We start from the raw sequence: 13,816 nt of genomic DNA on the forward strand, positions 1-13,816 counted from the left end.
AATCAATTCAGTACTGTCTTGCATGGAGATTTCAAACTTAAACATTTTTGATTTTTACTCTTTTCAATTTGTATCTTTGTGCATGCTAGCTTTTGGATGTAATGTTACCTTATGTTCAACATTTTTGTTTTGCTTTGCATTTGTTTATTTCATATTTTTGTAGAATATGTGTTAAAAAACCCACCACTTTCCACCTTTTATTTGACTACAAGTAGCACTGTGGTTCACTTTTGACATCACAGACTGACACATCATAATTCTTCGAGGTTGTAGTAAAGCAATTTCGTATCGAAGAAACTAACATTATCCGAAAAAAAAAGAGAGCATCAAATGAATCTTTGTATGAATTGTTTATCTTAAAGAGTAGTTTTCATCCCAAAGGAGAAATTGGTTGTGGAATGTTCAACACTGAAAGATACAATTAGTGAAACACATGATCTGACTTTATTTCTTTCAAGTTAGGCCAAAAAAAAATAATAGGTGTGGTTACGGTAACATAGCCAAAGAAAATAGGGTAGGAAGGTAGGCAATCACTTTTTTTTTTTAAACTTTTTTTTCTAATGTGTACAAATTAAACCTACTTGACAGGGAAATAAGTGTGCGACTCGGGCGCTTTCGCTTTCATTGCGTTTTCTGCACTCGTTTACTTGGTTTTTTTGTGGTATTTTTTTGACAAATGTAATAAAAAGTTATAGGGTCGGCCCAAAAAAATAGGGTAGGTCGGGTTACCGTAACCACACCTATTTTTTTTAGGCCTTATACACATTTTTACGCACACATTGTCTTAACAAAGGATTTGTGTCAGTGTCGTACAGATTCACACACCCGCACTTACACCGACTGAGACACTGACCTTCATCTCCACACAGATACGCACACACACACACTCACACCCACGCATGCACGCACACACACACACACACACATGCATGCGTGCATGCATGCACACACACACACACACACACACACACACACACACACACACACACACACACACACACACACACACACACACACGTTCAACTTTAACCTATACCTCACATATTGTATGCATTTTAAAGCATTAACCATATTGACACACTACTTCCTGGCAATATTAAGATAAAGAATAAAACATTCAACAACAAATACAAACTTTCATTTCATTTAATCTATCTTATTCAAACTTTTTAGACAGAAGAAAATCCTCTTACACTTATTGTTTCTTTCTTGACAGCGCGGTAAAAAGACACTGGCCGAACCATCGCCTTCCGCTGTCTTGACACTGGGGCAGACGACACATGAGAGCGCTGTCCGTGCAGCTACCACAGAACCACGATGGGAGGAGAACTTCCGTTTCTTCGTTGCCAACCCAAGTCTTCAGACCTTGGAAATGGAGGTGAGCGCATCAATATTTTCATCAGAGGAGTGCATTAATTTTGTCGTCAGAGGAGTGCATTAATTTTGTCATCAGAGGAGTGCATTCATTTTGTCATCAGGGGAGTGCATTAATTTTGTCATCAGAGGAGTGCATTAATTTTGTCATCAGGGGAGTGCATTAATTATGTCATTCAGAGGAGTGCAATCATTTTGTCATCAGAGGAGTGCAATCATTTTGTCATCAGAGGAGTGCATTCATTTTGTCATCAGGGGAGTGCATTAATATTGTCATCAGAGAATTGCATTAATATTGTCATCAGAGGAGTGCATTCATTTTGTCATCAGAGGAGTGCATTCATTTTGTCATTAGGGGAGCTAGTGCATTCATTTTGTCATCAGAGGAGTGCATTCATTTTGTCATCAGAGGTTTTGCATTAATTTTGTCATCAGAGGAGTGCATTAATTTTCTCATCAGAGGAGTGCAATCATTTTGTCATCAGGGGAGTGCATTCATTTTGTCATCAGGGGAGTGCATTCATTTTGTCATCAGAGGAGTGCATTAATTTTGTCGTCAGGGGAGTCTGCATTAATTTTGTCATCAGAGGAGTGCAATCATTTTGTCATCAGAGAATTGCATTAATTTTGTCATCAGAGGATTGCATTAATTTTGTCATCAGAGGAGTGCATTAATTTTGTCATCAGGGGAGTGCATTAATTTTGTCATCAGGGGAGTGCATTAATTTTGTCATCAGGGGAGTGCATTAATTTTGTCATCAGAGGAGTGCATTCATTTTGTCATCAGGGGAGTGCATTAATTTTGTCATCAAAGGAGTGCTATCATTTTGTCATCAGCGGTTTTGCATTAATTTTGTCATCAGAGGAGTGCATTAATTTTGTCATCAGTGGAGTGCATTCATTTTGTCATCAGGGGAGTGCATTCATTTTGTCATCAAAGGAGTGCAATCATTTTGTCATTAGAGGAGTACATTAATTTTGACATCAGAGGAGTGCATTCAGAGGAGACTGCATTCATTTTGTCATCAGAGGAGTGCATTCATTTTGTCATCAGAGGAGTGCATTCATTTTGTCATCAAGGGAGAGCATTCATTTTGTCGTCAGAGGAGTGCATTCATTTTGTCATCAGAGGATTGCATTAATTTTGTCATCGGGGAATTTGTTTGTTGATTGTGGTTTCTTGTCTCAAGCACTCATGTTGCTTTGTGAGATCTGCATCAATCTTATTCTTGTCATTAAGGTCTTTTGGACGGGCGCAGTGGCGTGGTGGTAAGACGTCGGCCTCCTAATCGGGAGGTCGTGAGTTCGAATCCTGGTCGCTGCCGCCTGGTGGGTTAAGAGTGGAGATTTTTCCGATCTCCCAGGTCAACTTATGTGCAGACCTGCTAGTGGCTTAACCCCCTTCGTGTGTACACGCAAGCACAAGACCAAGTGCGCACGGAAAAGATCCTGTAATCCATGTCAGAGTTCGGTGGGTTATAGAAACACGAAAATACCCAGCATGCCTCCCCCGAAATCGGCGTATGCTGCCTGAATGGCGGGGTAAAAACGGTCATTACACGTACAATTCCACTCTTGCTAAAAACATGAGTGAACGTGGGAGTCTTAGCCCGTGAACGAAGAAGAAGAAGAAGAATTAAGGTCTTTGGTAGATCAGTTGGTTAACGTTGAGAACTGGACAAAAATAAATGTGATCCTCGGGTCACTGTTTTTAATCCGAACACGGGTGAACTAAAAAGAATGACTCAAGAGATGGTATCCAAGTACCACCCCATGTCACTAATGACCATCTGGGAGGAAAAATTACTGAATTCCCCAAATATGGTATCATATAGTAATAATGTGTAATGAAATAGAATTAAGATTCAGGACTCAGAGAGTGCAATGATATGAATAAAGTGTTTCTTTGCAAAATATGGCCATCAGTGGTTTTTACAACATACCCATGCACGCACAAACACGGTTTTTACAACATACCCATGCACGCACAAACACACACACACACACACACGCACACACACACACACACACACAGACACACACACACACACGCACACACACACACACGCACACACACACACACACACACACACACACACACACACACACACACACACACACACACACTCACACACACACACAACACACACACACACAGACAGAGGCACACACTCATACAAAGAATGAGAGAGAGAGTACCTGCTAAACAGACTTGGTCGTGTGACAGACGTTTTCTTCCACACGAGATTACGTTGATTGTTTAACGATCCTCCGAGTTAGACATCAGCTAATCGAGTGTGGAAGAAAACTCTGTCACACGACCAAGTCGGAATAGCATTTATGTCTCACAGCTTCAACAGAGGAGAGAGCAAACACGTTTTGCTTACTCAAGCTTGACAAACCTAAACACAGGAGCAGCCATTGTGGAGAGATCTACTTTTTGACGGAAGTGAACGAACAACTATGAATGACGTCTCGGTATATGTGAATGACATCACAGTCATCGTCACAGTCTGTATCTTTTGAAGCATCACATTCTTCATGACGTCTTTCTGTGTCTGCATCCGCGAAATGTTTGTTCTTTTCGGGGTCTTTGTCATCTATGTTCAGAACTCTGTCCTTCTAGTTTCAGACTAACAGGCCTCCTGAGCGAGCCACTTTCCAAGGGAAGCTAAACTCGCGTATGGAATCAGTACTGTCGTCTGGGATGCCGTTTTCAGTATTCTCAGCATTGAAGAATTTGTAAAGAGAAGAAACGACAACAGCAGGAGAAATAAAAGTCGTGTGTGCATTTTGGGGCTTTTGGAGGGACGATTTCAAGTTTGAATCCGTTCTTGCACATGCTCCAAAGCGCGTAACATACAAGCTTGCACACGTTTGCTTTAGTAGTGGCATTAAGAAGGAAAGCATGTGACATTAGGTTATATAAGAAAACACTCTATATTGTTGTACATGTATCCATGTATCTCTCTTTTTTTTTAGTAATATATTTACAAACTGTGTATCTCCTTACCTTTTTGACTCACATGCGAAGCAAAAGTGAGTCTATGTACTCACCCGAGTCGTCCGTCCGTCCGTCCCGGCGTCCGTCCGGAAAACTTTAACGTTGGATATTTCTTGGACACTATTCAGTCTATCAGTACCAAATTTGGCAAGATGGTGTATGATGACAAGGCCCCAAAAAACATACATAGCATCTTGACCTTGCTTCAAGGTCAAGGTCGCAGGGGCCATAAATGTTGTCTAAAAAACAGCTATTTTTCACATTTTTTCCATTTTCTCTGAAGTTTTTGAGATTGAATACCTCACCTATATATGATATATAGGGCAAAGTAAGCCCCATCTTTTGATACCAGTTTGGTTTACCTTGCTTCAAGGTCAAGGTCACAGGAGCTCTTCAAAGTTGGATTGTATACATATTTTGAAGTGACCTTGACCCTGAACTATGGAAGATAACTGTTTCAAACTTAAAAATTATGTGGGGCACATGTTATGCTTTCATCATGAGACACATTTGGTCACATATGATCAAGGTCAAGGTCACTTTGACCCTTATGAAATGTGACCAAAATAAGGTAGAGAACCACTAAAAGTGACCATATCTCATGGTAGAAAGAGCCAATAAGCACCATTGTACTTCCTCTGTCTTGAATTAACAGCTTTGTGTTGCATGACCTTGACCTTGGGTCAAGGTCACAGGTATTTTGGTAGGAAAAATGTGTAAAGCAGTTCTTAGTGTATGATGTCATTGCTAGGTTTAGCTGAAGGTCAAGGTCATGTAAAGGTCAAGCATGTGAGTCGTATGGGCTTTGCCCTTCTTGTTTATGTCTCATTTCATACTTTTTGATTAACATTTTTTCAGATACGCGACACCAAGACAAAGAAGACAATAGGAGTCGGAGCTGTGAGACTGAAGGAGTTGATGAACGCAGAACAGATGATCCTGGACCAGAAGTTCCACATCAAGAGCGATGAGCCCAACAGCTGTATGTACATGACCCTCGTGCTCAGGGTATGTACGGCCACTGGATCCCCCATTTTCAAACCTAAAAAAAATGCGCAGACCTGCTAGTGCCTTATCCCCCTTTGTGTGTACACTCAAGTACAAGACCAAGTGCGCACGGAAAAGATCCTGTGATCCATGTCAGAGTTTGGTGGGATATATAAGAAACACGAAAATACTGTGCATGCTTCCTCCTAAAGTGGCGTATGGCTGCCTGAATGGCGGGGTAAAACAGGTCATACACGTAAAAATCCACTCGTGCTAAAACATGAGTGAATGTGGGACTTTCAGCCCATGAACGAAGAAGAAGAAGAAGACACTTTAGCCACTGTATCCCTCATTTTCAGACCTAAAAATGTCTGAGAAAGCACGTCTTGAAAAGGAGGAAAATAACATTTGCACAGGTGCGTAGCTGACAAGGACTCTTGTTGTTGCCAGCTCAATTTCACTTGGAGGAATGCAACTCTTATTTTCTCAGAAATAGGATGATAATTTAAAAGTTTAACATTGATGACATTTTGCATGCAATGTCTTTGTCATTGTTATATCACTGACAACCAAGCCATATCTTTCATGTTGGAGACTGAGTGTCGGTAATCTTTAATGTGCTCCCATGATGTCTGTTGCATGCTGCTCACATGAAGCGATGAGAGTCATTAATGAGACCGCATATACAGTTGATGTTGAGAAACATGATAAATTGTAGCATATAAACACAGGTAATCCCTGCAGGAAATTAAGCTTTACCATTGTACATTATTAATGTATCAGTCTCTTCCAAGTTGGAACCGTTGTTTTCGATCCTTTTTGTTCCAGATTCATTTATGAAAAGTTTTTCTCAAGTGTCACTGTTTTTTCTGTGATTAGGTGTTGACGCCAGAATCCAACCCAGAGTGGCTAGAGTCTGAGCACCTCTATAAAGACGACAGTCCAGGTAAATGCTCAACAGTGTCAGGTGTGTTCTCACTACTGGAACTACGGTGGACCCCCCCCCCAATTTAAGACTCGCTCCCTTTTAATTAAGACCGTGTTTTTTCAGACTTTCTGTTCATAACCTCTGTAAATGTACCCCCATTTTAAGACTCCCTCCTTTTTAAGACCTGAATTTCTCAAATTTTTGGAGGTCTTAAAAGGGGGGTTCCACTGTATATCATTTGTTTCAACTTAACAGCATTACCTGATTTCCCACCGGGGCTGTGTTTGTTTTGAACTGGAGCATAACAACAAGAAAGGTTATTATTTAGCACGTTTGAATATTGACAAAACAAGACATTCACATGTTTTGTCAATAATTACATGTTTTAAGTACGAAGCTTTTTTATTTTTGATTCTGTTTTTTTTCCCATTTTATCTTTAGCACTCTGTGTATCTTTTTTTTGATTATAGATACTGGAACAGCCTGATCCTCAATGTGTCTAATTTATGTTCAAGAGGCTGTAGGGTAGAGGGGGAATTGATCTTTTATTCAGCAGTACAACAATTTTCTAGATTGAACATTTCAAGAGTTGAGCGGATCTGTGTGATTTGTTCTATGATGCATACACATGTGAACATGATGGCAAAAACAAACAGATTGATTGACAGGCAGACAAATGGATACACACAGACCCATGCACGCATACATAATCACACATACACAAACATACACACACAAGCACACACATGCACACACACGCACACACACGCACACACACACACACACACACACACACACACACACACGCACGCACGCACGCACACACATCCACACATGCACGCACGCACGCACGCACGCACACACACACACACATACATACACACACACACACACACACACATACACACACACACGCACATACACACACACACACACACATACACACGCACACGCACTCACACACACACACACACACGCACGCACGCACGCACGCACGCACGCACACACACACACACATACATACACACACACACACACACACATACACACACACACGCACATACGCACGCACGCACACACACGCACATACACACACACACACACACACACACACACACACACACACACACACACACACACATACATACACATGCACTCACAACAACAACTGTTGGCAGTTTTCCCATAAAGAGTTATTCATATTTTTGCTCTTTTAGAAAACAATTCTCTTTTAGACGACTACTCATCAGACCCCGATTCGGATGTGGACTGAGTGATACAAATTATCTGCATATAAATTGATTGCTTTTCTGGATGTTAATTTTGGACTCTGGTCAAAGTAATGATGAATTCTTTGATGCACATTTTTTTGGAATGAAATTCGTTTTGGATGCAGTTTAAATTTGTTTTGGATGCAGTTTGAGGATGATTTGTCTCATTTGTAATCCTTATATAAAAACCTGTATTTTGGGTTTTTACCAGCATTCTTCTAAAGTTTTTTTTCTTCATGTTTGATAGATCATGTAGTTTCTTCACCCTTTCCGAGTTCGAGTTTTGCATGCATTTCAGGTTTGCAAACCATACAATTTTTGGTCCCAGGCGTTTGACCTTGCGTTCATGAACTTATTAATATTTGTGTGACTGACCTGAAGTCAGTTACCACTGCATTGCTTTGTGATTAATGCTGTTATGTGTCTTTAGACATGAAATCCGGACCATGATTCAGGAAGCTGTGCTTGATAGCAATAATACAGTGGTGCATGAAAAATGCATGACTTTGTGTTTGTGTGAGTCTTTAGTTATACGGTAGTGTACATAGCTACAACATTGATTTGAGTTGTCAAGATGCTTTAACCCTTTTCTGACTGACACAGCCTTTATCTAGCAATCATGCCTGCCTGAGACTGCCTTTTAGAAACAGCCAAAAAATGGATAACTTCAAATAAAAGCAAATAACTAACCGTTCATCACTTGTGCTGGGCTGTGGTTCATTCGAGTCGTCCATTGTAACTCTAACACCGTGCACTAATTCCTCCGAATCGTCTATTTCTGCTTCTTCAATATCATCGTCGTCTTCAATGTCACTATCAGAGTCAAGTTGGAGCTCTCTCACAACCTCTTGTAAAGAAAATCTTCGATTTCGATTCATTTTCGGCAGATAAATTATGCTCCAAATTAAACGTGATCGGGAAAACACAGGAAGTGGTCGAGGGAAGTAACCACTGAAACACTTTTATGCACTGAAAACATGGACTGAGATGTGGATTTGTACGGAGTTTTGCTGTTACGTTTATATTCGTAGCCCGGCAGTAGAGACTGTTTAGCTGTTACGACTATAGTCGTAGCCCGTCAGAAAAGAGTTAATGCAGGTCAGAGTTTACAAACAACATTTACACAAAAATGTAAGCTGCTTTTCTTTCTTTTTCATTGATCTAAAAGTAAGCAAAGAAACAGCAAAATTAAGTCAAACAGCCAAGAGAATGAAGATGCAAAATAATCTTATGTGCATGGTTGCTACAATGACTTATATCTGTCATAATTTCCACTTAAGAATTAAATTGAAGGGGTAGGCGTGGAAAGTGTGTGTGTGTTGTGTGTGGGTGTGTGTGTGTGTATGTGTTTGGTGTGTGTTTGGGGTGTGTTTGGGGTGTGTGTGTGTGTGTGTGTGTGTGTGTGTGTGTGTTGTGTGTGTGTGTGATTGTGTGTTGTGTGTGTGTGTGTGTGTGTGTGTATGTGTGTGTGTGTGTGTGTGGGTGTGTTGTGTGTGTGTTGTGTGTGTGTGTGTGTGTGTTGTGTGTGTGTGTGATTGTGTGTGTGTGGTGTGTGTGTGTGTGTGTGTGTGTCAGTGTGCATTGTTACCATTCTAATCTAAGATATTTTAGCTACATGTACATGAATTTCCTTGTCTTTCTGTCCTCTTTTCATCAACATTCTCCTATCATGGTGTAGATGACGAGCAAGACCAGAAAGAGACCAGTCACAGAAAAAACTCGAAAGGGAAGCAAGACATAAAAGGGAAGATTGTCCCAAAGGGCAAGACAGAGGGAAAAAAGGACAGTTCCGAAAGAGACCAGAAAGGAAAAATACCACAAGTAATAAAGAAAGACAGGAAAGACCAGAAAGGAAAGACACATCATCATCGACACACACACCATGGGAAAGACACAAGTAGTAGTAAAGACCTGAGAGAGGAGAAAGACCAGGAAGAGAAAACGGTAGAAACGGTCACACCTGTTAAGGCAGCAGACGACAGTGACTCTTCAGAATGTGAAACCGCACCTTTCTGGTCCTTTGCGCGCGGAAAATGACAAAGACAGATTCGCAGATTGTGAACTGAACTTTGTATAAATAAACAGTGCTCTATGAATTATGTGATAGTCATCGGCCTTTTTTTTTTTATCTTTGGATCACATGCAGTTCTGTTCAATTTGACCTTGGGTTATTTCTCTTATAATTCAGTTTGGGTTATTTCTGTTGAATTTGGTTTGGATTAATACTTCGGAGTTCATTTTAGCCAGTTTCGTTTTCTTAAACTGCATCAGCGTTTATTCTAAATTGATCGCTGACATTCAAGATGACTTCAGTTCTGCTGATTCTGAGACGATCAGTGCTGGTCCTGTTGATCTTGGTTTGTAGTATGCAAATTTGTTTTGTTTGAATTGATGGGAATGTTATTTTTACGGAATGCAGAAGAATCATGTTATGTTCTGCTCTTTTTCTTTCTAACTTGCTTTCATTTGTAAATTGTTCCTTTCTGTATTCATTCCATTGCCACTATTGTTTGGAAGAACATCATCATCATAGAACAAAAAAAGCAATACAATTTACCACCAAGAAGGACATCAACTCAAAAGTGACACTTTTACAGTAACTTTCTGAAAAGTGGCAAATAAAAAATAGCAGCAGCAACAAGTAACTATTGTAAGGTTACTTACAGTATCCACAGTTTAGGTCTCAGTTTGGCTACGTGTAATGGGGCAGTTTTGCATTGTACATGAGTTTCCCTTTAAATTATATAATTATATGTTCTGTAACTTGAGTCGCATGCACTGTTGTGCTCTCTCTCTCTCCCTTCCTCTCTCTATATCTTTTTTCTCGCTCCCTTTAAGTCTTTGTGTCTGTCTCTGAAAGAACTCTCTCTTTCTCTCTCTCTCCCCACACACACCCATGCACACACACACACACGCATGCACGTACCCCCCACACACACATACACACTCACACACACCCCACACACACTCACTCACACTTTTCCTTGTTACCTGCAAAACTGGACTGGAATGAAACTGATTCAACTACCCCTAATTTTTACCTCTTTCCCAGAGGAAGGCAGCTCAGTGGACACACCCACGAAAGCCGGAACAGATAAAGCCGGCACTTCTGTTGACACTGTGCCAACCGCTGGGCATCCCGATTCAACAGACAAAACGGCGGGGTCAGATATCAAATCAGAGACGATCAAATCGGTGTCAAGCTCTCCTGCGTCGGAGACTGAGGTCCGCCAAAGGAGGACTGGGCCGCCCCCGTCTGCACCAGGAAGGTATGTGGTGATGAATTTTTTTAAACATTTTTGTTTTTGTATTTTTTGTAGGCGAGGTGTTCTTTGGCAATGGCAGTCGGCAAAATACCCTAATTTCTTTCAAATACAGTGGAACCCCCATTTTAAGACCCCCCAATTTAAGACTGGGTACCAGAGACTCGCCCAGAACAGACAGGACTGGAGGTCCTTTGTTGCTGCCCTACATGCCATCCGGCATAACACGGCTGTTCCTGGCTTGTTCTATCACTGCTTGCAGACTGTTAGCAGGCACTACCAAAGACTTTGTCTGCGCATCGCCGTTTGCGTTGTGCTGTGAGGCATATCAGCGTAGTTCAACGTTGCCAGAGACCAAAGAAGCGCTTTACTCTAGCTCGCAGCGGCGGCTTACTGGAGGAATGTTCATTACCTCTGTGCTCTCCTGCCAGCAGACCACAGGCACACCCAATAAAGTTCGGACTTGTACTGGCAGAGCGCGAATACAAATTCTTGTAGGCGTACATAGACGCAACATAACATATACAGACAATAACGCCCACAACACTTCAACAGCATATGAATGGAATACAAACAAATCCGCAAATCGCGCACAGTACACCAGTTAAAAAAATAAGGATTACCAAAACGGCGTGCAGAAACTACACTGACTCGGAGAGGAGAAACATTTATCACACGATGTGGATAGCAAACATTAAAATAAAACAGACAAGTCAAGCATAAAATAAACACAAATACCGAAAACACAATAAACAAGGGTAAAACAAACAAAAAGAGATGCTTGCCGACAGTCAGTGTGTGTGTGCGTGGTTTGTGCGTCAGTGGTGCGTGTGTGTGTGCGGGCGGGCGTGCGTGCGTACGTTCTTGCGTGCGTGCGTTTGAATGAGACAGAAGAGAGAGAGAGAGGATTGAAGAATGAGGTCACGGTATCTGTCACATGAATATAGACACACACACACATCTGGTATGAAACTCTGACTCACCCAAAGCTGAGTTCCGTTATTCTGTACCTGCGCGTACGAGAAGTCAAAGGCTACTCCATCCTGGTTAGGTAATCCAATTGATAGAATCCGTGTATTAAACACAATTTGCTGATCGGCAACCGTGTGCACTTGTTTAAATTTCTTGCAAGGTTTCACAGGTCTCCCCCCTTTAGCCTGGGTTTCGAACTCACAGCAAACAGAACACGGTCAGTAACTTTCAAAGAAGGGTCAAATGGTGTCCAAAGATGTTTTGCATTTTCAATTTGGACGATGGCTGCCTGGAGACTAACTTCAGACGGGTTGTCAGACGATCTGAGCTTTGTCAATCGAGTATAACATTTGGAACAGAAAGTCCGTGAGAAAAAATCGGCATTCGTTTCTTCTGCGATGTTTAGGCCGTAAAACCTTGCTAGATCCGACTCATACTTTATGCACAATTTTGCCTTGTTAGAGTCGTACTTTCTCTTCGATCTTTCTCCACATATTCTGCTGAGAGCTTGGAGTCTCTCAAAGTGAAGGCTTTCTACATGCGCCTGTGAAGCTATACTCACAGTACTCCAGCTACGAGAAATGTGGGAAGCGACACACAAGCCAATAAGTACAAGCAGTTTAAACGTCCAGGAAATAAAACACACAATCGGGTAAGTATATTAATCAAATCAAAATTTACTAATAAAATTTTGGAATTTCACTTCTGTGTGATAGAACTTTCATTCACACAATAAAATCCAAGTTTGAAGGTAACTGAAAGTGGGGTTTGGCCGCCGGGTAACATTTTATAACAACACACATCGCAGATATGTCCACATCGTACTATAAGTACTAGTATCAAAATGAGAGAAACAACACCTGATTACATCCTCATAGAAATAAAACACAAGGCAGAGCGTGCCCCATTTCCCTTCTGTTCGATAGAAATACCATTCACTCAATGAAATCCAAAGTTTGAAGGTAATTCAAACTTGATTGTTGACGCAGGGTAACATTTTTTAACACCACACATCGTTGATATGTCCAAGTCATATTATGAGTAAAAAAATCAGAAAGAGAGAAGCAACACCTAATCACATCCTCCTAGAAATAAAACACAATGGAGAGCGTGCCCCATTTCTCTTTTACTTCAAGGAACAACCATTCAGAAACAAAATTCCAGAGTATGAACACAAACACATCTTGCAGTCCAGAGCGAAGATGATTTAAACACACCAAATTGTGAAAAAACACGCACAGCACTTCCCCGGACACAGGCACGCAAGAAGGAAATAAGAGGGAAAGTTCTCAGATAGGGCTGGGCTGAGGTGTTAGGTTACAGCCTGCAGCTGGAAGCGGTAAGGGCTCGGTGCTATACTTTGCGCGGTCTGCCTGGACAGCTAAAGCAGCAAAAAAGGGGCCATCGGAACAGCCGTGTTAACTGGCAGTAAGTAAGTAATTTAAGACTCCCTCCTTTTTTTCTTCTTCTTCTTCTGCGTTCGTGGGCTGAAACTCCCACGTACACTCGTGTTTTTTGCACGAGTGGAATTTTACGTGTATGACCGTTTTTTACCCCGCCATTTAGGCAGCCATACGCCGTTTTCGGTGGAAGCATGCTGGGTATTTTCGTGTTTCTATAACCCACCGAACTCTGACATGGATTACAGGATCTTTTTCGTGCGCACTTGGTCTTGTGCTTGCGTGTACACACGGGGGTGTTCGGACACCGAGGAGAGTCTGCACAACAAAGTTGACTCTGAGAAATAAATCTCTCGCCGAACGTGGGGACGAACTCACGCTGACAGCGGCCAACTGGATACAAATCCAGCGTGCTACCGACTGAGCTACATCCCCGCCCAGACTCCCTCCTTTTTAAGACCTTGTTTTCTCAGACTTTGTGTTCATAACCTCTGTACAATGACCCCCATTTTAAGACTCCCTCCTTTTTAAGACCCGATTTTCTCAGATTGTTTGAGGTCTTAAGAGGGGGGTTCCACTGTACACAAAAGCTTTGCATTCAGGAAAGGTTAAGCCAA

General features: G+C 41.5%; 2 protein-coding genes across 9 annotated transcripts in view; both read left to right on the top strand.

Moving 5' to 3' along the window:
* Window positions 1-13,816, top strand: part of LOC138947333 (extended synaptotagmin-2-like) — an 81,072-nt gene that overhangs the window by 50,778 nt on the left and 16,478 nt on the right. For all 8 annotated transcript variants that reach the window (XM_070318783.1, XM_070318787.1, XM_070318788.1 and 5 more), the window contains 4 exons: window positions 1,217-1,378; window positions 5,237-5,386; window positions 6,245-6,311; window positions 10,617-10,833. In XM_070318783.1, coding sequence (XP_070174884.1) covers window positions 1,217-1,378; window positions 5,237-5,386; window positions 6,245-6,311; window positions 10,617-10,833 — 596 coding nt within the window. The remainder of the gene's footprint in view (window positions 1-1,216; window positions 1,379-5,236; window positions 5,387-6,244; window positions 6,312-10,616; window positions 10,834-13,816) is intronic.
* On the top strand, window positions 1,386-2,049 carry LOC138946742 (uncharacterized; the record flags this gene model as incomplete). Its single annotated transcript, XM_070318145.1, has 2 exons — window positions 1,386-1,484; window positions 1,810-2,049. Coding segments are annotated over 2 exons (339 nt in total), but the record flags the coding sequence as incomplete, so codon positions are not given.

The sequence above is a fragment of the Littorina saxatilis genome, linkage group LG14 (genome assembly GCF_037325665.1).
Source record: "Littorina saxatilis isolate snail1 linkage group LG14, US_GU_Lsax_2.0, whole genome shotgun sequence".
Classification (NCBI taxonomy): Eukaryota; Metazoa; Mollusca; class Gastropoda; order Littorinimorpha; family Littorinidae; genus Littorina; species Littorina saxatilis.